This window comes from Equus caballus, chromosome 22 (genome assembly GCF_041296265.1).
Source record: "Equus caballus isolate H_3958 breed thoroughbred chromosome 22, TB-T2T, whole genome shotgun sequence".
NCBI lineage: Eukaryota > Metazoa > Chordata > Mammalia > Perissodactyla > Equidae > Equus > Equus caballus.
This window is the reverse complement of record NC_091705.1, coordinates 50,718,409-50,743,034: the sequence shown is the minus strand read 5'-3', so window position 1 is coordinate 50,743,034 and position 24,626 is coordinate 50,718,409. Positions and strand designations below refer to the sequence as shown.

At 61.1% G+C, this 24,626-nt stretch overlaps 2 protein-coding genes, 2 long non-coding RNA genes and 1 other non-coding gene across 26 annotated transcripts in view; 3 read left to right on the top strand and 2 right to left on the bottom strand.

Annotated features, from left to right (window-relative positions):
• Positions 1-24: 24 nt before the first annotated feature.
• On the top strand, positions 25-13,223 carry UCKL1 (uridine-cytidine kinase 1 like 1). Of its 16 annotated transcripts, none has more exons than XR_011431110.1 (16): positions 25-204; positions 6,558-6,745; positions 6,995-7,101; positions 7,186-7,371; positions 7,470-7,541; positions 8,876-9,065; positions 9,167-9,228; positions 9,776-9,792; positions 11,006-11,416; positions 11,844-11,916; positions 12,016-12,109; positions 12,191-12,253; positions 12,327-12,449; positions 12,554-12,661; positions 12,748-12,904; positions 12,989-13,223. XR_011431110.1 is itself a non-coding variant. In XM_070247995.1 (16 exons), exons 1-16 carry the CDS (start codon positions 89-91, stop codon positions 13,066-13,068), a joined length of 2,058 nt encoding a protein of 685 aa, XP_070104096.1. In that variant the 5' UTR covers positions 25-88; the 3' UTR covers positions 13,069-13,223. The 16 variants fall into 16 exon arrangements, 15 of the variants coding, with proteins under 15 accessions (XP_070104096.1, XP_070104095.1, XP_023482733.1 ...); XM_070247995.1 differs by having other exon boundaries at positions 7,201-7,371; positions 11,844-11,942; XM_070247994.1 differs by having other exon boundaries at positions 11,844-11,942.
• Positions 13,129-16,597, bottom strand: LOC138920251 (uncharacterized). Its single transcript, XR_011431113.1, has 2 exons — positions 16,494-16,597; positions 13,129-15,067 (listed from the first exon to the last, which is right to left on the bottom strand). It is a non-coding gene; the product is annotated as an uncharacterized lncRNA (long non-coding RNA).
• On the top strand, positions 13,972-19,642 carry LOC106782445 (uncharacterized). Its single transcript, XR_001379523.3, has 3 exons — positions 13,972-14,101; positions 19,062-19,180; positions 19,516-19,642. It is a non-coding gene; the product is annotated as an uncharacterized lncRNA (long non-coding RNA).
• Positions 15,244-15,366, top strand: MIR1388 (microRNA mir-1388). The gene has a single exon (NR_127965.1). It is a non-coding gene; the product is annotated as a microRNA mir-1388 (primary transcript).
• Positions 19,643-19,998: 356 nt separating the features above from the next.
• DNAJC5 (DnaJ heat shock protein family (Hsp40) member C5) overlaps positions 19,999-24,626 on the bottom strand; it is a 39,238-nt gene continuing 34,610 nt past the window's right edge. For 4 of the 7 annotated variants that reach the window (XM_023626977.2, XM_070248006.1, XM_070248007.1 and 1 more), the window contains 2 exons: positions 24,299-24,470; positions 19,999-23,822 (listed from right to left, as the gene is read on the bottom strand). In XM_023626977.2, coding sequence (XP_023482745.1) covers positions 23,719-23,822; positions 24,299-24,470 — 276 coding nt within the window. In that variant the 3' untranslated portion in view covers positions 19,999-23,718. Of the gene's footprint in view, positions 23,823-24,138; positions 24,214-24,298; positions 24,471-24,626 lie in introns of all 7 variants that reach the window. The other 3 variants (XR_002803004.2, XR_011431111.1, XR_011431112.1) reach the window with 1 other exon arrangement.

Here is a 24,626-nt window from a genome sequence, read left to right as displayed (position 1 = left end):
GCGGGCGGGGCCCCGAACCACAGCTCCCGGCGGCCCGCGCGGCCCGGACCACAGCTCCCGGCGGCCCGCGGAGCGGCCTCCGAGCTCCATGGCGGCGCCCCCGGCCTCCGCCGCTCCCCGCTCGCCGCCGCCGCCGCCGCCCCTCGCGGCCGGAGACGGGCCGGACCGGCCGGCGGAGAAGAGCGGCACCGCGTGCGAGGACCGGTAGGCGCGGCCGCCCTTCCGTTTGCGGGGAGGGGGCCTCGTGCGCCGGGGCCGCGACGGGCAGGGCTGCACCGCGGGGCCCAGCCGCCTAGGGTCCCCGGGGCCTGGGCCCGCACCCCGCTCGGCCGGGAGCGGGAAGCTCGGGCGCCGAGCCGGGCGGCCGAGCGAGCGGGCCCTGCACCCCAGGGCCGGCCCCGGCTTCTGCCCCGCGTGCACGGGCCCCGGGCACCTGTCCTGCGCGTGTGCCCGCCTGACGCTGCGAGGTGGGCTGTTGGTCCCGGAATCCGCGCGGACAGCCTCGCCCCGCCCCGCCCCGTCCAGCCCGAGAAGCCGGGGGCCGTGATTCTGGGGCGGGGTGGTGCGTGGTGCCTTCTGACGGCCCCGCCCGGTGTGGGTACCCTCGAGGCTCCGACCGGCCTTTGCCGGAGGGGAAGTTGTGCGGGCGCGGCGGGGGAGGGGCCGTTTTGTCACCCGGGGTGAAGAGACCGAAATGGCCATGAGGAGATGGGCTCCTGCTCGGTCCCGCTGGGGCCAGGGCCGCCAGGGGGCGGTGGCCAGCAGTGCTCAGGGCCGGCTCCCTGCATTTGAGGACTGGCTTCTCACTTCCGGGTCTGAATGTCCCCTGGGGAAGGCTCAGCGATGGCCGCAGGCCCCGGCGCTAGAGACCAGCCTGGGCACCTCTTCGCACGGGTCTCTGCGGCAGAAATGCTGTGCACCTGGGCTTTTCCACAACGGCCAGGGTGCTGTCAGTGGAGCCGCTTAATTAGCAGGGAGAGGAACTGGGGTGAGGGGTGCCTTGCAGTGGCATCTGTTCTCCAGGAGCTGCCGGGCAGGAAGAGGCTGCCCTGGCTCTGAAGGAGCGTCTTGTGTCCTTCCAGGCTCACACCCTCCCAGCAGGCAGTGACTAGGAGGCTAGCATGGAGTAAGAGTCTAATAGGACTGAGTCTGTGACACCTGCTGGTTCCAAAGTATCTTTGATTTAGCCCAAGACCAGAGAGGACAAGGCTAGATAAGCTCTTGAGAAAAGTCCTCTGAAGACACAGATTGGTGGCAGCTACCTTCCAGGCCCTGCCCCTTGCACAGACCCCGTGGTGGGCACGGGCACCCCACAGTGCTCGGGGAGGCAGCAGTCATCCCATCCTCCGGGACCAGGGGGCAGTAAGTGCAGACCACAGCACTCTTCTCCAGAGGCTCATAGGATCTGCCCTGGCACTGCCCCTGGGCTTCACTGGGAAACCTCTTGCACATTATTCCCTGATGCTTGCTCCCTGAGGGTCCCCCCTGCGCTGTTCCTCAAGCTCATGCCCTGAAGTCCCCGCCCCGCCACGGCCCAACAGCTGGCTCTAGTTGGTATCCAGGGGCATATGCAGGTGCCTCTGTGCCAAGGCTCTCCCTGACCAGCTTCTCCTTCCACATCATTGTGGCCACATCTGTGTGGGCTGTACACCTTGCTGTTGTTTCTTGTCTGCTTGCCCCCTAGAGAGTCAGCCCTGAGAGGAAGGGACCTCAGACTCCCTTGGCCCTGGGCATGCTGGTGGACGAATGAACACCTTCTGGTAACAACACGCCCCTCAGTCTGCTGTGCATTCTAGGTGGAGAGGGGTTGCTGGCCCCACCCAAAGCAGTGGGAAGGAGGAGTCCTGCCCGGGGTTTCCAGGGAGAGGGGTGGGGGCAGTGCAAGTCCTTGGAGCCTGTTTCAGCCCCCCAGTTCTCCATCTTCTCAGAGAAAGTTGCCCTTATACCTCTGTCTCTGAGCCAGTCTGGGACCCCTGGGGCCAGACCCCAGTAGACCAGCTCCTCCCTCCCTTCTCCTGGCCTTATTTTACTCAGTCACTTGGCAAACTTCCCTAAACCTGGATGGGGTGTCAGGCTCCAGTGGAGGACCTGGAACTGCATGCCCCAATGCTGCAGCCCTGCCCAGGACAGCTCCAGCCTCCCAGAGTGTGGGCTGGTCCCTGCCCATCTTCCCAGGCAGGGGGTCAGGAGGAAGAAGCTCCTGTGGGCAAAGACAAGTAGGTCAGTCCTGCCTCTGGGTGCCTCTGGAGCAGGGGCAGACACCTATGCTCCCTGGGCAGCCAGGAGAGGCTGCCCCTGAGACAGCTCCAGAGAGTGGGCCCCCTTCAGGTGTGTGAACCCTATGTGGAAATTTTTCTTCCCTGAACCCCTTCTGGCTGTCTCGATGTTGGAAGCCAGGTCAGGAGGAAAGGTGCTACACGCGATGAATGGCTGGGGACCTGTGGACACAAATCCCTTTCCAGGCTTGAGGAAAGATATGACCCACTCCTGCTGGGAGTGGGGCGGAACCTGCTCTTACTCCTGCCGCCAGGCTGGAGGGTAGCTGTGTCCCTGGCTGAATGCTGAGCACTGCGTGGCCTTGGGGAGCGTGCTGGAGCCTACCCGTGGAGGGGCGGGGGCAGTTATTCTGGGATGCCACAGGAGGGTAGAGTGTCAGGTTTGTTTATGCCTCTAGGAGGCTTTTTGGGGCCAGGAGTGGGACGCCCAGCTCAGCACTGACATTCAGCTCGGCTTGGCCCAGAGACACCTCAAATTTCCCTGTCCTGTTTGGGAGGGTGGGGGGCTGACTTGGCAGGCCAGGGGTCTGGAGCTTTTTCTACTGTGTTCTGGGAGGGGTGTGCTGTGGTCCTTAGCAAGCCCTGGGCTGGCAGTGTGCCAGCCTGCGTGCAGGAGGGGCAGCTCACGCCCAAGGGCTGGCCTGAGGTCTGCCCGGGCCTCGCAAGGCTGTTGTCTCCAGCAGGTCAGTGCTATTAATATCAGCTGAGCACACAGCCCCTAATTGGGTGATCCTCTTATGCCTGTGGCCTGGGCTTCTGAGGCGGGCAGGGAGTGCTGTTCCTGCTGCACGGGGCTCCTGGGGGGCCCCACCCCCACTCCTCACCTGCTGTGCCACCCACTCATGGAGGGGCAGTTCAGGTGGCTCCTGAGCTGACCTGGGAGGCCACCGTGGGTCTAAGAGACAGTGTGGTGATGCCCCTGCACGCACCTGGGATCCACCGCCATCCTGGTGCCCCTGTGTCCCAGCCATGAGCAGCCCCCCAGCTTACCCTGGCATCAGGATCTCAGGGTGCTGGGCCCTCGGAGCGGAAGGCAGGTGAGTGGCAGGCGTGTTGTCTCCCGCAGCTGTGGTGGGGACGCCTGCCTGTGCGGTGTGTCTCATGGATGTCAGGAAACAAACAGGCTGGGCAGGTGCTCTGGAGGGGCCAGGCAGCGCCCGCCACCTGCAAGTGCTGGTTTTGCTTGGGGTTGTAGGTCACAAGCTGGTCTGTGTCCGTTGTGGCTCTTAATCCTTTGGGTTGAAACTACCTTTTATCACTGTAGCCAGAAGCACCCTGTCCGTCTGTGAACAGAGAAACGAGGTCTTTTGTGTGACTTTCTCATCTCTGAGTTCCTCCCGTTGGAAAGTGGGGTGAAGCTTGCTCTGAGGGCACAGTGCAGCTTTGTCCCTGGCTTCCGGAGAGACAGGGCTTTGGAGAAGGCACTGCAGCTGGGCTTGGCTGCAGACCCACCCACCGCCGTTTGGGCCCAGCACAAGCCCGAGGTGGGCGGGTTTCTGGCAGAGTCATCCGTGGCCTACTTTTGGCTCTTCCCCTCGTGAGGGCGTTCCTCCCTGAGAAGGTGTCGGCAGCACAAGCCTCAGAAGTCGTCCATGGGTCTGTGGTGGTGATTTCATTGCCTCCGTAGGATGAGGGACAGTTAAAAATAGGGACCCGAAGGCTCCCACTGGAGATGTCAGGCCACCAGACGGAAGTGAGAAGCAGGGCACGCCAGCCCTGGCTGTCCCGCGCAGTCCTGCTGGCAGCCCTAGTGCTGCATGAGTGTGCTCAGCACTGGTGCACAAGGGCACACTCCTCCAGATGACAGGCTTGCTCCTCTGCAGGTCAGCTTTTCTGTGTCAGAGTTTCCTCCCTGAGTAGAAGCACAGAGACAAGGGGCCAGCCTGGACTTCGTTCTCTGCCCACTGCAGCCTCCAGGGCCACTGGGGGCTCCCCTGTTGCTGCGGGGCCGGCTCCACTCTTCCCAGGTGTGGGCCGGCTATCATCTCCAGGTGTGCAGGTTGCCTGCTAGGAGGGCAGCCTGTTGGTGAGCCCCAGGGGCCTTGTGTTCACTGTTGGTGGATGAGTGGGTACAGGGGAGCAGCAAGCACTGCCCTCCGTCTGGGGTCTGGAGACACTGCGGCTTGTGCTCACCGTCTGTCTCCTGCTTGGCTGAGTGAGAACACGAGTAGCACCTCTGGGGCAGCTCATCTCTGCCCAGCTGAGTCCCCATGTGCTCGCTGTCACTGCCGGGTTGTCTTGGTGCCCTGCTGTGTTTGCGCTCAGCCCGCCACAGACGTCAGCACCCAGCGCTAGAGCAGAGCTCATCGGGTAATTGCTTTCTCCAGAGAGGCAGAGGACACTGCACACAGACTGGCTAATTATCCCCCCGGGCTTGCTCCTTGTGCTGCCCTGACGACAGAGGAGTTGCAGTGGCTTGCAGCCCTGTCTTCTCTGTCCGCCAGGGTGGCACTGTGTGTCCTCTGTCAGATACCGTGGGTGGCTTTCTTGCTGCTTACGCTAGTGCCAGCGTCATCCTCTGGGCCCTCAAGGGCTGCTGCTGTGACCTGTCTGTCACGGGTTAGACCTCAGCTAATTCCTTCCACTGCCTCCCCACCCCCCACACATGTGCACACAGACACCATCCTCTTAGTTCTCAGCAACACTGGGTGCTCTGGGAGGATCACACAGCTAGAAACATCAGCATTCCCAAGCTGGACATGCTCAGGCCATCCCAGAGCAGGAAGGCACTTGTCACAGCCCTGGGCAAGCAAGCCCTTGATGGTGCCTGTGCCTGAGGCTGGGTTCCCAGCTCCCAGTGCCCTGGTAGTGCGGGTTGTAGCAGAGACAGCAGGACAGCGAGCCTCAGAGACAGACCAGGACTTGTTTTGGTTTTTGATAACAAAGGGGCATGTGCTTATGAAACACTGAAATGTGGCAGAAGTCCCTGTTCCAAATCTTGGTGCCCAGGGCAATCCTGGCACATCCACTTCTAGCTTTTTCTGTGCTCACACATCTTGCTCACACGCAGTTACACACAGGTGACATTCGTCATTTGCTGGGTTTACATAAACGGGATCATACGATGGCCAGTTTGCTTTCTCGCCTACCGGTACTTCAAGGACGCCATCCTGACCGTGTCCTCAGGTCTTCCCGCCTGTGTTCCGAGCACTGCAGGACTGCAGACTGTGGGTGGACAGGCAGTGCTGCAGGAAGCATCCTGCAAGGCAGCATCCTCTGCCCCTGCCCAGGTCCCTACACTTCCTTGCCACCTGCTGGGCCTCTGCCAGGACAGTCAGCAGCTGTGGTGGGCCATGACCGGCTTGGAGCCTCAGGCGGGTCTGCAAGGTGACACTGTGGCCAGCCCAGTCTCTTTCTTAGGCAGTGGCCAGAAATGCTTCTGCCCAAGCTTGTCTTGTCCCCATGGCCGTCTTTACAGTAGGCTCTGCGTCTGAGCCTCTCAGCATAGGCTCTGAGCAGGCATCAGGCAGACGTTACCTCCTGGCTGGGCCATTCAGCCAAACTGAGCCTCTCCAGAAGCTTTCCCTGTTGGAGCTTGAGGCCTTGGGCCCATGCCCCCTGAGAGTATAAACCCACGGAGAAGTCAGTAGTCAGCTTAGTGTGAGTGATGCAGCTGGGGCAGCAGCAAGCCTCTGGCATCCATGCCTTTCCCAGATTGCGTTTTCTACCTTTTGCCTTTGGGGGTCTCGCCCTCCTCCCTGGAGTTTGTGGGATGCTGGAGGGCTAGAAGCAGTGGCTTCCCCATGGATCTCCTAGCCCAGGGCCTCCCTCCTGGGTTTGTCTACACTGCAGCCCTGCTCAGCTCCCCTAGAGGTAGCTTCTCTCTGGGAGCCCCTCGCCCTGTGTGCCCTGCAGGCTGGAAGGGATCAGAACTTACAAAGTGAGAGAGTTGCCCAGAGTGTCCTAGGAGGGACACAGTCCTCGATGGGGTCTTGATGGTCCTTGGTATGCCCACCTCTCGTCTCCTGGAGGGACAGGGGCCCTGCCCAGCCCGGCAGACACCCAGTCCATATGGAAGGAGGAGTATGGCTTGGGACAGCACTCCCCCAGTCCCCCTGCTGCTGTCACTCTGACATCGTGTGGGCAGTGGCTGTCGGAGACCAGGAAGCCCATGAACGGGCTGCAGGAGGGTTTCATGTGCCCCTGGTTGAGCCCACCTGCCTCGGCCACATCCATGTGCCTGGGTGAGGGGTGACCTACATAGACCAGCCCACTGGGCTGACACAGGGTCGCAGGGGCGCTGGCCCTGGGCTAAGGCAAGTATGCCCTTCCCCCCTGCAGCAGTGCTGAGTCCCTGGACAGGCTCCTGCCTCCCGTGGGCGCCGGGCGCTCGCCCCGGAAGCGTACCACCAGCCAGTGCAAGTCTGAGCCGCCTCTCCTGCGCACCAGCAAGCGGACCATCTACACAGCGGGGCGGCCGCCCTGGTACAATGAACATGGCACACAGTCCAAGGAGGCCTTCGCCATTGGTGAGCACGGCTGGCGGGCAGGAGGGGCAGGCTGAGGCCGCTTGGGCCGCCATTTCCTCTGGCCTGTGCTGCCTCGGGCTTCTTGGTCATATGTCAGGCCTGGGGAGAGGGAAGTTGTGTCTTACTTGGAAAGGGCTGTCCTGTCCCTGCAGGCTGAGGCAGCGTGGCGGGTGGTGGGCACCGCTGGGACCCGAGTGTGAGGCCGGCACGCGCCACTCCTGCTCAGGGTCTCTCCACTCCTCCCTGCAGGCCTGGGAGGGGGCAGTGCCTCCGGGAAGACCACCGTGGCCAGAATGATCATTGAGGCCCTGGACGTGCCCTGGGTGGTTTTGCTGTCCATGGACTCCTTCTACAAGGTGAGGGGCCCTGCACCTGCAGGCTGCGGTCCCTGGAGGGCCTGGAGCCCCTGCCCCTAGACAGGTGGGCCCACCCAGCCGCAGCTCCTCCTGCCACAGGTGCTCACCAAGCAGCAGCAGGAGCAGGCCGCCCACAACAACTTCAACTTCGACCACCCGGACGCCTTCGACTTTGACCTCATCGTCTCCACGCTCAAGAAGCTGAAGCAGGGCAAGAGCGTCAAGGTGCCCATCTACGACTTCACCACCCACAGTCGGAAGAAGGACTGGGTAGGCCCGGGGGTCTTGGGCTGCGTGGGGCCGGCAGAGGGGGCCACAGGGCTGCCTGGACATGCAGGCAGCACGAGCAACCCCATGTGCCTCTGCAGAAGACGCTCTATGGCGCGAACGTCATCATCTTCGAGGGTATCATGGCCTTTGCTGACAAGACGCTGCTGGAGGTGAGGGCAGGCTCCAGCCACGTGGTCCTGCTCACCCTTGCCTGTCCTGTGGGACTCGCCTTAAATCGCCTCCTGCAGGGAGGCCCCAGGCACTCACCCTGTCCCCGTGGTGCCTGCTCACCTGCCCTGCCCCATCCCTGTGGTGCAGTCACTGGGTGTTGGGTGAGGGCTGGCCATCAGGTGGAGCAGACAAGACAGGCCTGCCGCTCCCACGGGGGACACGACACCTTTGGCAGGGGTGGCGGGTGAGGACGGCTCACCTCCCGGGGGTGGGTGTGAGCCCTGGGCACCACTCACTCGTCCCCTTCATGTCGGTGTTTTCTCTGACATTCTCTGGGGTCCACACAGTCACCGAGGTCTGAGTGACTTGAGGGGGTGGATGTGAGTGCACGCAAGCACTCTCGCCTGGGAGGAAGGTGGCTTCTCGTGTCTGTACTATCTGCACAAGGCACTCCTGGCCCCTGGGAGGCTCCGGGCAGCTGCTCCAGGATGATGCAGCCTCATCCTTCCCGCCAGGCCACTCTGAGGGCAGCTCCCTCTCCTGCCCCTGCTGAGGCCTGTGAGGGAGCCTGTGCTCACAACCGGCCATGTGCTTGTCCTTGTTCCCTGTGGTAGTGCTGAGGCCAGGGAGTTTGGGCTCAGGCCCAGGGAACCTCGCTGTACCATGCGGAGCTCCGCCTGGTCACCCAGTGGCCCCCATGGCCCCTTCAGGGGCCACCTGCTATGTGCTGAGTGTGGGGCCAGACCCTGAACTCACCAAACCCCAAGAACTGTCGTGTGGGGTGTGGTGGGGAGGGAACAAGCCCCAGTGCTTGTGAGAGCTGCGAATGAGCCCACGGATCACAGCGCCAACCCCTTCCATCTCCGCAGCCCGCATCCACCCAGTGCCCTCTGACTGAAGCCCCTGGCGGACAGCACCCCCCAATGCATGGACATGACCTTGCACCCCTCACGCACACCCCCACGCATGTACACACCTCTGCACCCTCCACGCATGTACACGCCCCTGCATTTCCTGACCTATGTAGATGCCCCTGCATCTCCACCTACATGTACACACCCCTGCACCCCTCACATATGTCCGCACCCCTGCATCTCCTCACATATACACATGCCGCTGCACCCCTCCACGCACACACACCTCTACTCATGTACATGCCCCTGCATCCCCCCACATCCCCTAGACACCACCAGCCAGACTACTGGCTCAGCACATAGACCAGAGGCCTCTGCAGAAGCTGGTGCCCATGTGGCCCACACTGGCCCTGCTGCTGGCCGGGCCTTGGAGCCCCTCTTTACCAGGCCACACTCAGTGCCTTGCTCTCCCTGCCCAGCTCCTGGACATGAAGATCTTTGTGGACACAGACTCTGACATCCGCCTCGTGCGGCGGCTGCGCCGGGACATCAGTGAGCGAGGCCGAGACATCGAGGGTGTTATCAAGCAGTACAACAAGTTTGTCAAGCCCGCCTTTGACCAGTACATCCAGCCCACCATGCGCGTGGCTGACATCGTTGTGCCCCGGGGTGAGCCTGCAGCCCTGCCTGTCATTGGGAGGTACAGACGGGGGTGCGGTGGCCCACCTCACCCTCCCGCCTGCATCCCCCTCTGGCCTGTCCCACCCCAGGGAGCGGGAACACAGTGGCGATCGACCTGATCGTGCAGCATGTGCACAGCCAGCTGGAGGAGGTGAGCTGGCCAGGCCAGGTTCCCTGCAGCCCACCTGGCCCACGCCCCGTCCCACTGCTGCCGCTGCCCACAGCCACCTGCTCTCGCAGTCCCCACGCGTTACTGTCCTCTGCTGTGTGCCAGCCTCTGGTGTCTGGGCCTGCTCGGTCAGCCCCTTCACCCCCCAGCCTGCAGCACTTTGTGCTGGCTGGAGACAGCTGGGTTCCCTGACAGAGTGTGGGGCACAGAGGAGCTCCCTGGCCCAAGTGGGGCCTTGCAGGGAGGAGTGGCCTCCTGTCCCTTCCAACCCTTTGGGGACCATCGGGTTTTGGCACTGAGTCCCACGTGGACGTATATCCTAACCTGAGATCATAAGCTCTGGGCTGGCCAAAGGCACTGCTCATCATCATCATGGGGCACCCAGCCCAGAGGGTGTCAGGTTGGAGGCTAGATAGAACTGGCCCTCTCCCTCTGTGGGGCTGTGGGTGCCCCTTCCTGGGTGGGGTGGCAGGTGGTGCCGCCCGCACTGACACGCCACCGTTCCGTGTTTCCCTGTGTTGCCGCGCAGCGTGAGCTCAGTGTCAGGTAAGACTTCCCACGGCTATCTGCATGGACAGAGGCATATTCAACATCCATGGGAGCTCCATGTCTGGGCTGTCACCTGGGCAGGCAGGAGGGTCCTCCACTGTGCCCACCCCTTGTGGCAGCCCTGCCCCAGGCACAGAAGGGCTGGTGTGGCGGCCCCCATGCTGCTTCTGCTTGCCTTTGCCAGCAGACAAGGAAACCAAGGCACAGGGAGGTTAAGGGACTTGCTCAAGGTCATACAGCACCCTGACGTGGCTGACCAGGCCTCTCTGGAGGCTCTTCCCCAACTGGAGGATGGTTCTGTGGGGTCCAACCCCAGAAGGCACAGCCATCCTGAGCCAGCACTGCTAGGCCCCCAGGGCGATGGCCACAGGCACGTTCCTCAGCAGCCGGAGGACCTGGATCTGCACCTCTGCCTGATCAGAGGGTCCAGTCTGACTCCCCCAGGTGGTGGTGAGGCCCCTGGCCCCTGGCCCCCCTGCCCACCCTCGTCCTAGAGCCAAGGCACAGAGAACCAGGAGGAGCTCCAGATGGGCCAGGGGCTGCATCCTCATCCTATTCGTGAGAAGAGATATAACCCCACACAGCAGTCACACTGTGACCTGCCCTCAGCCCAGCCTTACTGTGAAGTCAGCAGAGCCCCCAGGTCACACTCATAGCACCAAAGTGTTGGAAATGCCTCCAGGGCTGGTCACCAGCCGCCTCCAGCTTCCTGCCCTTGCACCAGTCCCTGCTTGCTTCTCACCCAGCCCAGGGCACCTGCAGGTCTTGCCGTGTCAGGTCCTCTGGAAGCCTTTGTTCTGAGCAAAAAAAGTTTCCAGGGTTTTAAACTCAAAAAAACACCTAAATGCAGCCAGCTACATTTTCCCTTTTCTGGTCAGCCAAGGAAGTGGTGGCCAGAGGCTGCTCACCTCCATCAGCCCCAGGAAGTGAGGCTGGGGGGCAGGTGGGGGGACCCGCAGGGCGCAGCATGGCGGGTGTGGACTGTGCTGGCACTCATGCCCTACCGCCAGCCATGCCCACAGAAGCAAAGGCTCAAGGGTGTCCTGCCACTGGCCACCTGCCTCCCTCTTCCTCAGGCCAGCTGGTGGCCCCAGGAACTGCCCGTGCTCCCCTGCTAAATGGTCTTTTTCTCTTTGTTCTTTTCGTCTTGTAAACCTTTGGGTTTCCTGCCCTGTTCCCTCCCTGAACTTACTCTTCACCTGGCGAGCAGAGGAAGCTGCGCTGGGATATGTGAGCACAGAGTGCGCTCTGGTTGTGGTGCCGCTGTGCTGTGCGCTCCCCTCTCCTCCCCGCCCCTCCTGCCGGCCCCGTCCCTTCTACTTTCCCTCCCCAGGCCCCTCCCCCACCCCCCATCCCCCTCCTGCCGGCCCCGTCCCTTCTACTTTCCCTCCCCGGGCCCCTCCCATGTCCCTCCCCAGGCGCCTCCCCCACCCCCCATCCCCCTCCTGCCGCCCCGTCCCTTCTACTTTCCCTCCCCAGGCCCCTCCCACGGCCCTCCCCAAGACCCCTCAGCTCCTTTCCCTCCACCCTGCTCTTTCCCCCCCAGGCATGGGGCAGCAGGGGCCGCCGCACTGAGCCAGCCTTGCCACCCTCTCCTGAGGGGGCCACACATCACATGGGGGTATGAGTCAGAGCTAGGCTTGGCCCCAAAGCTCAGCTGTAACCCCAGGGAGAGGCGTCCTGGGGTTGGGGCCCAGCTGCCCCTCCTGGGAGCTGAGACATCCGCACGTGAGAGGCTGCCCTCCTGCTGCCTGGTCCCTTCTGTTGCCTCTGAGCAAGGGGACCTGGACTGGGAGGGAGATGCACACTGCGGCCCCTCGCCTCCTGCCTAATGGTCAGCTGCTCTGCCTTCTGCTGTGTCCTTTAACCTTTGCTTGGCTGTGAAGGGGGGACCTGGGGGGTGGGGCCCTCCTTCCGCATCAGCTACTGGGAGGCAGTGCCCCTCCCCCTGCCGTCCCCACAACTGCCCCCACACAGCCTCCACAGTGGGAGGATGGGGCTCCAGGAGAAGACATCCCTTCTTGAGTCCTCAATCGGCTTGTCCCCAGGGCCGCGCTGGCCTCAGCACACCAGTGTCACCCCCTGCCCCGGACGCTGAGTGTCCTCAAGAGCACGCCGCAGGTGCGGGGCATGCACACCATCATCAGGTGAGGGCCCTCCGGGGGCGGGCGGCTGAGTGGGGCCACCCCTTTGCTAAACCAACTGGTGACCGGTCCACAGGGACAAGGAGACCAGCCGAGATGAATTCATCTTTTACTCCAAGAGGCTGATGCGGCTGCTCATTGAGCACGCGCTCTCCTTCCTGCCCTTCCAGGTGTGGAGCGGGTGGAGTGGGGTGGGTGCCAGGACCTTGGGGGCTCCTTGTGCTCATGCCCACCCCCGGCTCTGTGCACAGGACTGTGTGGTGCAGACCCCACAAGGGCAGGACTACGCGGGCAAGTGCTATGCTGGGAAGCAGGTACCCGCTGGGCCTGTGGACTGGGGGGTGGATGTGGGGGCTCTGGCCCAGTAAGACTCCCCCTTCCCCCCAGATTACAGGCGTGTCCATTCTGCGGGCTGGCGAGACCATGGAGCCAGCGCTGCGGGCCGTGTGCAAAGATGTGCGCATTGGCACCATCCTGATCCAGACCAACCAGCTCACCGGGGAGCCTGAAGTGCGGGGCAGGAGCCTGGGGGCTGGGTGCACGCGGGAGGGGACAGTGTGGGGCGGGAGCCTGGGGCCTGGGCTTTGCCCGCCCTGACCCTGCGCCTCCCGCAGCTGCACTACCTGCGTCTGCCCAAAGACATCAGTGACGACCATGTGATCCTGATGGACTGCACTGTGTCCACAGGCGCTGCTGCTATGATGGCCGTGCGCGTGCTCCTGGTGAGGGGGCCGGAGCCAGGCGGGCTGGAGGGCGCGGGGGGGGGCGGGGGGGGGAGGGCACGGGGTTCACCTGCCCTGTGGCGCAGGACCATGACGTGCCTGAAGACAAGATCTTCCTGCTGTCGCTGCTCATGGCGGAGATGGGTGTTCACTCAGTGGCCTATGCCTTCCCGCGAGTGAGAATCATCACCACGGCAGTGGACAAGCGTGTCAACGACCTGTTCCGCATCATCCCCGGCATTGGTGAGGCTGCCCAGCCCGGGTCAGTGGTGAATCAGGCCAGATAGACCTGAGACCCCCACCACAAGGGCCTGCTTCTTTCTCTAGGGAACTTCGGTGACCGTTACTTTGGGACCGATGCTGTCCCTGATGGCAGTGACGAGGAGGAAGTGGCTTCCACGAGTTAGCTGTGCAGGCTGAGCCACCCCCACCAGTCCCCGCCTGCCTCTTGGCTCTTGCTTTCCGAGTACAGAGATGTTAACTTATTTTAATTAAAAAAGATGTTACCAATATAACTTATTCTATACATTTTGTAAAATAAATAAAGCTTTAGGAAAATGAAGCTGTGACTGGTTAGCTGGGGGCACAGCACTGTCCTGCCTGGGATCTGGGCTTAGGGAGTGGCCCCAGGGCTGTCCCAGTCCCCAAGCGGCAACATCACCGTGGAGGGGGCGGAGCTGAGGGGCCCTGATGTCCCCCCGCAGACGAGGGTTCCTGCTCTTGCTCTTGGCTTTCCTTGCAGTCCAGACTTGGTGCCAGGGTTAGGAGAGGGCAGAGCTGGGGTCACAGCTCCTGGCTCTGCCTGATGGGCCCCTTGGTGACTCCCTGGCCTGGACCTAGGGCGCTAGGTCTCACAAAAGGCACCTCCTCTGCACACCCCCCCCCCCAACCACGTGTTTATACCAACAGGAGACCCAGCGGAAACTGTGTGGGCAGCTGTAGGAGGGAATAAGGAGCTGGTCCTGGCCACTGGCATGAGCCCCAGTTGCAGGGGTAGATAGCCAGGGCCTCAATGGGCCAGCTGTGCTGCTCAGGGCCAGAAGCCCAAGTCCAACCCTGCCTTCACTGCTCCTGGCTTGAGGGTGAGGACAGGCTTCTCTTCCTGCTCCAGACAGCCCTTCCCGGCAGGTCTGCCTGGGTGAGGGGTGCACGATGCAGGTGCCTGGGCTGCCGCGGGTGGGCTCCAGGGGGGTTCCTCTGCTCTCCACGCCTGGCTCTCGCCTCTTTCCTGCCCCCTGGTCTCCTTGCCTCCCCCCACCTCACAAAGGCCATGTCATGGAAAAGCTTGTTGTAGGCGGGGACAGGAAGTCACTGGGTGGGGGCCAGGCCAAAGGCGGGCAGATAAAGGCGGGAGGCTTGTCCAAGGGGTGGCCATGCACAGGGGCAGAGGACCAACATGGGGCCAGAGGTCAGCAGGAGGGGCTGCTTCTCCCCAACCTGGTGAGTGGACCCCTCTCCCATATCTCCAGAGGCCCCATTCATTCCTTCCTTCATCCTTGTGCTGGGAACCTGGAGGCAGCAGCAGGCCTGGCCCTGCTCAGGAGGTGTGACAGGGACGTGAGGCTGGGAGGAGGCCATTCTGTCCAGTCAGTTCTCCCCAAATGAGGAATGGGGCCATGAATGAGGAGCCCAGCAGGGCTGGGGCATTCCTGGGAGGGCCCCTTTAGAGTCCAGCTAGCACCTAACCAGCTTCCTGAGAATAAATCAACCTCACACATGCACATGCATGTGCCACCACCGCCACACACATGTATGTCTTATTCACAGCAGCACAGTGAGCACATGTCCATAGACACACACATGTGCATGTGTGCGCAATGCAGCTCAGGGCTGGAAGGAGATGGCACAGCTGCCCCCACCCCACTCAGCCACCAGCCTGTCGGGGAGGATAAATTCCTCCCTCTTCTTGAAGGTCCATGGAGGCGGGGGCCTAGGGCAGAGCCTGGAGGCAGAGACCTGAACCAGAGGCACTGCCTTCATCAGAGGCAGCTCAGGGAGGTCACAAGTTAGGGCAGTTCTTTAGCCCATTTCCTGCCAGGGCCCTGCAGGGTGGTGGAAGTGAGCTACCTTCCAAACAGCCCTAGGGAAGGGTCTTCCAGTGCCAATGGCTGGATAGGGCAATTCCTCCGGCCCCCAGGAGCCTTTCAGTCCCAGACACAGGACGAGGATCCAAGAGCTAAGACTTTCCTGGAAACAACACTCAGCACAGCTGCTGAGGGTATCAGGGGCTTCCAGCTAGGGGAGAAGACTTCCGTGGTGTTCTTCAGGGGTGGGTGAGTCCATCCCAAGGAAACCGTCTGATGGGCTGTTTGGGGGCTGGGAGCCAGGTGGCCTTTGTGCTGCCTTCTGGGCATCTGGGCTCCTCTGGGCCAAGCAGAGGCTAAAGGGTGTGTGTGCAGGAGGCACCTAGAGGAGAAGTCAAGGAGAGCTGTGAGGATGGGGCCACAGCCTAGAGATACCCTCAGAGCCTGGCAGGGGGAGAGGTGGGCAGGATGCAGACCTGGAGCCCCTCCCTGCACTTGTTCAGAAGTTCCTATGACACTCAGGGTGAGGGTCCTTGAGGAGAAACCAGCTGCTGAGGGCTCCACCGGTCGCCCTTGGGCAGTGACTCCAGGACTGTCCAACCTGAGAATGGTGAGTCTCCAGGGTCGTTCTCAGGTTCGTCAGCCCATGAGATGCTGCCCCTTCCCCAGCAGTGGCTGCCAAAGGGAAAGGGAGCTTAGGGGGTCTCTGCAGAGGATGGGGCACAGACCCAGCATTAGGCACACGTGGTTGTCAGCAGGTCGTGTGTGCCCACCACACGTGTTGCCTGTAGGAGGGTCTGGAGTGCTGGTGAGGCCTGGGGGAGGACTCCACCGTGTGGTGCCTCAGGTGGGCCACCTGGAGTCAGGAAGCATCCCCCAAAGCACCTGGATTCCTGGGGCTCCGGCCTGATGCAGCTCGAGTGCTCCAGGGTGAGTCCTGGGAAGAGGGCAGCCTGCACAGGTTCCTGGCCAGGCCTGTGGCAGGAGGCTGGGGGAACTCTCAGGTCCTTCAAGGTCAAGCTGAAGAAGGCAGGGAGCAGGAACGGAGGGAGCAATGGACTCAGAGGTGCGAAGGGGCAGGGAAGCAGGCAGCCGTTGGATCTTAGCTATGCTCTGGTTAGAAGGGTGAGCATGGGGCAGTTCAACATCCGGTTCGTGGAGACCCGCGTCTGTGACCACCACAGGATGGGGCCCCAGGAAGGACTGGGTTAGGAGCAGTGGCGACTTCAGGGCAACATATCTGGGGGGCGGCCAGCGGAAGGGTGGGCCTAGCTCTGGGCGCGGGTCCTTTGGCGCATCTGGTCACCAACTAGCTTCCAGCTTCGGGCGAGGACCTGCCCAGGCCTCACGTGGCTGGGGGTGGGGCTGGACCTGGCTCTCCCCTCCCCCCAACTCCCCCCCCCCCCAGGTTCTTCGCCGCGCGCCCAGGCAGCACAAGGGGAGCTGATGCGAGTGTCCCCAACCCGGCCAGCGTCCTGGGTGCCGGGTGGCAAGTCTCGGGCCCTGGTGCCGCCCACGCTCGGGGGTCGGGGTCCGGCCCGGGGCGCCCTCCTCTAGTCGCTGCTGCGGTCACTGAGCAAGAGGAAGCCTTGACGCCCGGGTCCCAGACCCCTGCACCCCCCGAGGGGACCGGCGCCTGCGGTCGCCACTGCCCAATTGCCCCTCCAGCTTCTGGAACAAACTGCTTCCAACACTGAAGCAGGTTGGCGCTTCCGGGGGTTCGGGCGCGGGCAGCGGACGCGGGGCCTGGGGCGCAGACGGACCTTTCCTGGTGGCCCGGGCCTAGAGCACCCCCGAGGGCCACTTACCGCCGGATCAGTCCCGCGCTCGCCTGTGCGCCTGGGTCCACCCGGACGCGGAGCAGCGGCGCGGTCCACAGGGCGGGGGGCCGGCCGCGGAGGCCCCGCCCCTCGTGCAGGCGCGGGAGAAGAGCGCCAGCAAGGCCGCCTGGGGGGCGGGGCGGGACGGGACGGACGTGGCCGAGGACCCCTGCCCCACGCGGCGACCGCGACCTCCGCCAGGAGCCCCGCGTCCCGGGACTGCGCGGGCCTTCAGAATCTTCCCGGAACGCCCTTCGGCCCGTAGACCAGGAGTCGGGGGGCCCGCTGCCCACCGCCCTGAACGTCTATCATTAAGGATTGGTGTTACTTCACATTTCTAAGAATCCCATATAGAAAATACTGAAAATAATCAGCGTGAATTCTACCTAATTAAGATAATCCAGGGGCCGACCTCGTGGCCGAGTGGTTAAATTCGCGCGCTCCCCTTCGGAGCCCCAGGGTTTCACCGGTTGGAATCCTGGGCGCCGACATGGCACCGCTGTCAGGCCATGCTGAGGCGGCGTCCCACATGCCACAACTAGAAGGACCCACAACTAAAAATACACAACTATGTATCGGGGAGCTTTGGAAGAAAAAAGAAAAATAAAATCTTTAAAAATAAATAATGTTTAAAAAAAGATAATCCAGACGACTAAACAGTAGGGAAGAATGGCTGAGGACACGAGGGCTGAAGGCGGGGACAGCGCCGGCGGGGCGCGGCAGTCGGGGGGCGGCAGGGAGCAGGGCAGCGCCGCCCAGCAGGGACGACTACCGTCAGCTGTTTGTGTTAATTCATGTGATGCAGCTGTACAGCCCCTACGATACCGCAACTAGACCCAGATGTAGCGACATGGATTGATCAAAAAAAACCCCTACAGTGAATGAAACTGATATTGATTCAATACAGTGTAGTACAATTTATGTGAAGTTTTAGAAATCAGCCATACGTGATTTAAGATGCTGAGGGTTTAAAACCACGGACAGAAATGGACTGAAGTGCTAGTGGCCACTGGGCTGCAAAGAGAGGTACAAATGCGTTTTTGCTCTCACTCTCACTTTTTTTTCTGCTTTTTCTCCCCAAATCCCCCCACTATGTAGTTTTGTATTTTTAGTTGTGGGTCCTTCTAGTTGTGGCATGTAGGATGCCACCTCAGCATGGCCTCATGAGTGGTGCCATGTCTGCGCCCAAGATCCGAACCGGTGAAACCTTGGGCCACCAAAGCGGAGTGCATGAACTTAACCACTCGGCCATGGGGCTGGCCCCCTTTGCTGTCATTTTTCCTTTTACGGAAAATGTGAATCAAGCTGCTTCCTATTTCTTGTGTCCGAGTGGTTTGTTTCAAGATGTTTGTTACATTAATATTGGTATTTTTATGCTGCTTTTTTAAAGCAAAATATTTCTCCCTTGCACTGAGCTAAGACCAAAGGCACACAACGAAGGTCCAGCACCCCACCTGCAGACACAGGTGTGAGAGGGATATTAACTGAAAGGCGGTGGCAGGTGGCATCTGTGGCCCAGGCCTGGTTTCTCTGGAGGAAGTTGCTGCCCACAACCCCACTGGGGCTCCTGGGTCAGGAGCCCACCCGCCTCCATGTGTGCAGGACACACGTGGCCAGACAGACAGACTCCCAGGGACACACTCCCTGGGGCAGAGAGCCAAAGCCTGCACAATTCTCTCAGGGTGAGGAAACAGGCACAGAGTGGGCTGAGTCTGCGCGACGGACGCCCCAGGCTATGGCCGGCACCGTGTCCGGGGAGTGGGGCCTGTCTGGGCCCAGGCTGGTCCCTGCTCCTCTCCCTCTGCCTTCAAGGATGGCAAGGGGAGGAGAATCTCAAACCCACCTGGCAACTGACTGCTAGAGGGCCAGGCAAGAGGATGGACCTCACCGGGAAGATGGGACAGTCGTGTCCAGCCATGAGGATCCTGTGCACTGCACACTGATGCCCTGGGCGGGGCAGGCAGGCGGACAACACTGGGAAGCCTACCCCAGAATGGCCAGGACCAGAGGTGGACATGGACGGAGCTGCCTGAGGGTCAGCACAGAGCATAGGCCCAGCCACTGCCCCGACCACAGTGAGGTCACTGCCACAGAGGTCGTGAGGGGCTGGCCAGCCTGCACGGGGGGCCCTGTCTTATCACCCCCTCCCTACCTTGTGCAGCCATGCTGTGCAACAGCTGCAGCCCTGCTCATCCAGCTGGACGGTCACTAACGGGCGACAGGATGGAAGGTGGTGCTGCTGTCTGTGGGGCGGCATGGAGGTTCCCAGAGGCTGAGGTGGGAGGAGTGAGTGATGGTCACCAGGTTGGGAGGAGGGGACTCCAGACGTGGTGTTTCAAAAACGGAGAAATAAACCAAACCCGGGGGGCACTTGTCCACACACAGACCAGGCAGGTGGGAGTGAGGTCCCGGCCCCCAGGGGACTCGGGGGCCCTGGGTCAGCTACCCCCTCGGTGAGACGCTCCCGACAGGACTCTGCAGGGATCGGGAAGGATGACGCACGCCTGGAGCACCTGCAGTGGGACGTTTATTGCACAACAGTTGCCTTTATTCCAGGCCACACTCGGACACACGAGACACAGACCATGTGGAAACCCTGACCCTCCCACCAGCCCCGAGGTGTGCAGTCAGGGCCAGTAAAGGGCAGAACCAGCGCATGGACAACTGCTTTCCAGGTATTTGCATTTAGTTTTTTGTTTTTTTTTTTAAAGATTTAATTTTTTCCCTTTTCTCCCCAAAGCCCCCCAGTACATAGTTGTATGTTCCTTGTTGTGGGTCCTTCTAGTTGTGGCATGTGGGACGCCACCTCAGCGTGGCTTGATGAGCAGTACCATGTCCGTGCCCAGGATTCAACCAACGAAACACTGGGCCGCCTGCAGGGGAGCACGCGAACTTAACCACTCGGCCACAGGGCCGGCCCCAGCATTTAGTTTTTAAAAACGACGTGTATGTATATTTCAGTGTCAACTGCCTCCCCTCACCTAGCTTGAAACATTATCCCGTTTTCCAGGGAAACAGAATCTACCAAAAGGTGCCGCCTGTAGGATCCTGCAGATGGTACTGCCTGGCGCTGCTCTTCCCCGTGGGCCCTCCCAGGGCCGACCAGGGCTCAGAACAGAGACCTAGCAGAACGCAGCTTTGTCCCTGACTGTGTCTGCTGCTTATACAACGCGCTTTAATGTTCCAGGGGTGGGAAAGGTTTCCAGTCACCACCTCGATGTCACACGGGGATGCTCACCTGTGGGTTAGGTGAGCGTGACGGGAGGGCACCCAGAGATGGCTGAGACACTTGTGCCCTTGGGAGCTCTGGCACCCTGCCCTGGAGAAGCTGACACTGGCAAGGGATGGCCACTTAAGTGTGCTCAGGCGCCACACCCAGCCATCCCCTCAAATTCTAGATACACAACAGGGTTGGTATTTCCTTCTGGGCACCTGGTGAAGGGGCTCACTGAGACCCTGTTCCTGTCCCGACTCACCAAGAAACCAGAGGCCATTTTGGAGCCAATTTTTATTGTACTTGTTGCTTCGCCGCTGGACACAGCAGAAACGCCCGCTGCGTGATATATACATATACACATATGTACACACACGGAGATACACCCACTGCCCACACCGACAGCACAGACGAGCCAATCGTGCTTGTAAGGACAGTAAAAATGTAGCGTTTGCCAATTCCACAGGAGGATGATTCACAACCAAAATAACAAAAACAGGCAAGTCCTGCGTCCCATAGCTCAGCATACAGAGAAAGGAATGAGATTCAGTCACTTTTTTCATATCCCTCACAACCCATCCCCTGGGAGGATGTGCTGAGAGCCAGGCAAGGATGGATGGGACCCCAAGTTCTGCCCACGCATCGCCCGGCCCCGCAGCAAGAGCCCGTGTGCGGCGCCATCCTGCTCATTGCTCTCACGCCAGGTGCCAGGGAGGCCCCTTGGCCTCCCAGACCACCAGCTGCCCCAGTGGGTGTTCCTCCAGCATGAGCTCACCTGGAACAAGCCGCAGTTAGGACATGCAGGAATGATCCTAGCAGGGCCTTTCCCTGAGCAGGAGCCTTGTGGCCAAGCCCAGAGGCCCACAGAGTGGAGACGCCACCTGCTCCAACCATAGCACGCACCTGGCTTCTTACTCTAACAGGTTCTAGCAGGTGCTGGCTGCAGTGACTGACAGAGAACTAGGAAGGCTCACACGCTGAGCGGTAAGACCTAAAGCAGTCTGAAAACATAATAAAGCCAAAGGAAGACGAGAGAAGACCACGTCACCCAGAAACAGAAATCTACACACCAGTGCTCCCATCAGATGCCTGGCATTCCTCTCTCACACTTCCTGCTTGCCGCCAGACACTGCTCTGGGTGCCTGTGGGGCAAGCACTGCCCTTTGTGAAATGGGATAGGCTCCGGTGTGCACTGACCCCAGCACTTCTCTGGCCACTCACATTAGATGACACCAGCACTGGCCACACATGACCCCGGGCCTGGGCAACCCTAGAGTGAGGGCCGAGGTGCTCCTGTCACTGCTACAGGAGGCAGAGGGTCATCCCCAACTTAGCACACAAACGGGGGTGTCCCTCCAGACTCAACCCCTCTGCTCACCAGGGAAACAGACAGACCACCAAGAAAAAGGGAAATGTGTCCAGGGCATCCCTGTCCTGCATCAAGACAGGGGCCTGGAAGGGCGGGCAGTAAAGCCCTGGAAGGGGCTCTACCTCTGAATCACAAAGGGGAGAAGCCTTTGGGTCAGGGGGAAGCCTGAGGTCACATCTGGCTCCTGAGTGCCCAGCCTGGTGCACTCTTCACCATCACCTTGAGGATTACCATCACTGTCAGGACTTTAGTTTTTACAAATTCTACAAGAGACTGGGTCCAACGACTTCCAGACCTGCCTCTTTTCCAGGCCACCCCCGGCCTCCAGGGGAGCTTCGTGTTTCTAGGAAGTGATCCATAAGATTCTGTAACTGACACTCACTTTGACACCCGTGGCGAGCCCAGAGCTGCAGGGGTCCCCTGAAGACCCCACAGAGGGGCCTGGCTGGGCTGAGGCCAGGCCCCTGTGACACCACAGCCACCACAGAAGGGGTGGCTTTCTACCTTAAGTCTAAGCTTTGAACTTGGTTCTTGGCCATTCTGGGGAGAAACTACTCACTTCCTCTTTCCAGAGACATCACAAAGGTGACTGCGGCCTGCCTCTCAGGCTGAACCCTTGCTGCTGTCTGGGACTGGCACAGATCACCCATTGTCTTGCCTCCTCCCTTGTTCCACGCTGAGTCAAACGACGAATTTCTTATCCTTTTATGAGAGATCTGATTTTAGCAAGTTATTTCTGATTTAATATCATAGTGTGTATCTTCCATCTCACTGAACATCTGCATGATCATTTTAATGAGAAAAAAACAAAGCAAAAGGGGACCAAAAAACTGCCCAAGGACCTGGTGCTGGCCTGCACGAGAGGTCGGCTGGGGGTCCTGGCACTGAAGTGGCTCTGCCAGAGCCGGCCAGGGGCCTTCATATCAGCACGGCTTTCCAGGAGACGCATACTCTGCCTGATACTGCTGTTCCTTCCAGACACTTCCTAGCCAACACGAACCTACTCTCTGCACGGCCCTCGGGGGCAGGCAAGGGCGGCGGGGGAGCTGGGGCCGTGCGTCAGCAGACGGTTGGGGAAAACAGTGGGCTTTGGGAATATGTTCTGGTCTGTCTGAGCCAGAGAAGGGCCACTCATGCAGCCTTCCCCTCCTCGTTCTTCATCCCTCCTGGAAGTTCAGGAGACTCCCAGCAACAGCCGTCAGGGTTGCTCTGCAGAAACCAGGCCCATCTGAGCCACATGGCTCTCCTGCCGCAGGTCCAGCAGGGCACAGCGTAACCCATGTTTCCTCAGTCCCTCTCAGCGGGGCACCACCCACAAGGTCTGGGACACTGACAAGAAAGACTGACTTCCCACAATTCACAAAAGATGCGGCTTGAGACAGAGGTGAGGGAGCTTTCTCGCTGCTGGCTAACAAGCCAAAGGGCACAGGGTTCCCTGGGACTGACCCTCCAAGGCCACAGTGTGCCTTCGGTCAACATGGCCCTTCTTCCAGGAACCCAACGCCTCCAGCTTTGCCTGAACCATCGACGGCTGGCCAAAGGGGGCAGGTGAAGGGAGGCGGGTGGGTGGGGCTCTGGGCAGCAGAGAGAGGAGGGCTGCGCTCACTGTGCGTGCTTCGGGCTGTGCCGCCACGTGCCACCAGTGACCTGGACTCTCAGCCCCTCTGGCTACGCTAACTGGGCCGCTGCTGCCATGTGTGGTTCTTAGAGATCCAAAAAGGGTTATAAAGAGGCCAGGGGGGCCTGAAGGAATGTGGAGGAGGAGGCAGGGAGGGGAGGGGACTGCTGGAATGTGGCCTGGCAGCCCAGCCTGTGGCCTGGGGGGTGCGGGACAGAGGAAACCCAACCCCACCCCTGGCAAGGGAACACACTAGAAGGACAGGAGGCTCAGGTCTGTGCAACACGGAGACCCAGGCTGGACACAGGCATAGAATGTGGTCTCGGGACCAGGGCGCTCCTGCATTTCCCACAACAAACTCGCCCGCAGGAGAAACCCTGCCACAAGGCGCAGCAAGCAGGGCCAGACCCTGCAAACTGTCCTCGACACGAACACCACGGAAATGCCAGTGGCACTGGCACTGGGAGGATGTGCCTGCTCCTTCCCAGCAGGGGAGTCCGGAGGCCCTGCCTGCGGCCACACAGCAGGCGAGACAGAGCGGGACCAGGCTCCGCAGCTCCCACCAGGCAGCACCCGCCTCTGTGCCCACAAGCGCAGGGGAACGGGGGAGCCCCTCCGGCCTGGCCAGGAGGCACCACGCAGCTGTGGCCCATCCCCTGCGCCACCTGACCGAGAGCCCGAGGGGCCCCACCGTCCGGCTGATGCGGTCACGCAGCACACATCCACAACACAGACACGGAACAGAACCCCAGACATGCTATTAAAAAAGGAAAAACAGAAGAAGACCGTAGCTAAACTGCTTTAAATACTGCATGCTACGCACTTCATGGATCAGGGATCGACGGATGGGCGGGCACAGAGGCGGGAGGGGCCTCAGCGCGGCCGTGGCAGGTCGGCGGCTGCCCTTCCTCCTGGCCAGAGCGGCTCCCCTCATCTCTGTGACACAGTTCATGATTCTAAGGTGGAAGCGGCCGGGTGCTGATTTATCCTCTAATCGCAGCTTCTTCTGAACTTAATTGAACCCATCGGTGTGGTAGCTGGGGTGGGAGTCGGCCGTGAGCTGAGTGGTCTCTGTGGCAGATGCTGGCTGGATGACAATTGGCGTGTCCGTGGCCTCTGAAAAGCAAGCACACGCATGCTCACTGTAGGGACAGCAGCCTTGACACCAGGTCTCACGAACAACCATGCGGCCCCCCAGCAACACCGTCCTTGTGTAACAACGCTCGGTCGCCTGGCCGCTGCTCTACTGGGGTCAGAGGTCGTAGGACAAGTGCTCGAAGGAGAGAGGCTATCTGCTGACCTCCGCCCGACACAACCTTCCTCAGTCGCCTTAGGTCACCGCCAGCCCTTGGCCCCTCCCCAGCTACTTGGTCCCTTGGAACTACGGCTACCACAGTTCGCGGGTGGGGACAGCCTCTGCGTCTGCTTTTACCTCAAGTGTCCACGTTCACACCTCAACAGTCCCAGCTGCCACCACAAACACTCCCGGCACAGTGTCAGTGCCCTCCTGTTTGACAAGACAGGTTGACACCATTCAGGGCCCGTTCTGGCTCTGCCCCACGCACACACCAGGGCCTGGGGCCGGCACTCACCCCTCTCATCAGACTGCAGCTGTGCCTCCAGGTCCTCAGGGGACACGTAGAACTCGGTCTCCTCGCCCTCGGGCGCCTTGGGCTTGCACTTGCCGCAGCAGCAGTTGAAGCAGCAGCACAGGCAGCAGCAGCAGTAGCAGCACGTGAGGAGGCCACAGAAGACAAAGAGGGCCTGGGGCAGAGAACAGGAGCACTGGCACCACGGTCTCCGGGGACCCCAAGACCCCAGTGGGCAACTGGTACTCACCCCAGCCCACCCACCGTGAGCCTGCGCTCGTGCAACAAGAGTGACAGGGTTCTCTTCCAGACCAAGAAGTATAAAGAAAGA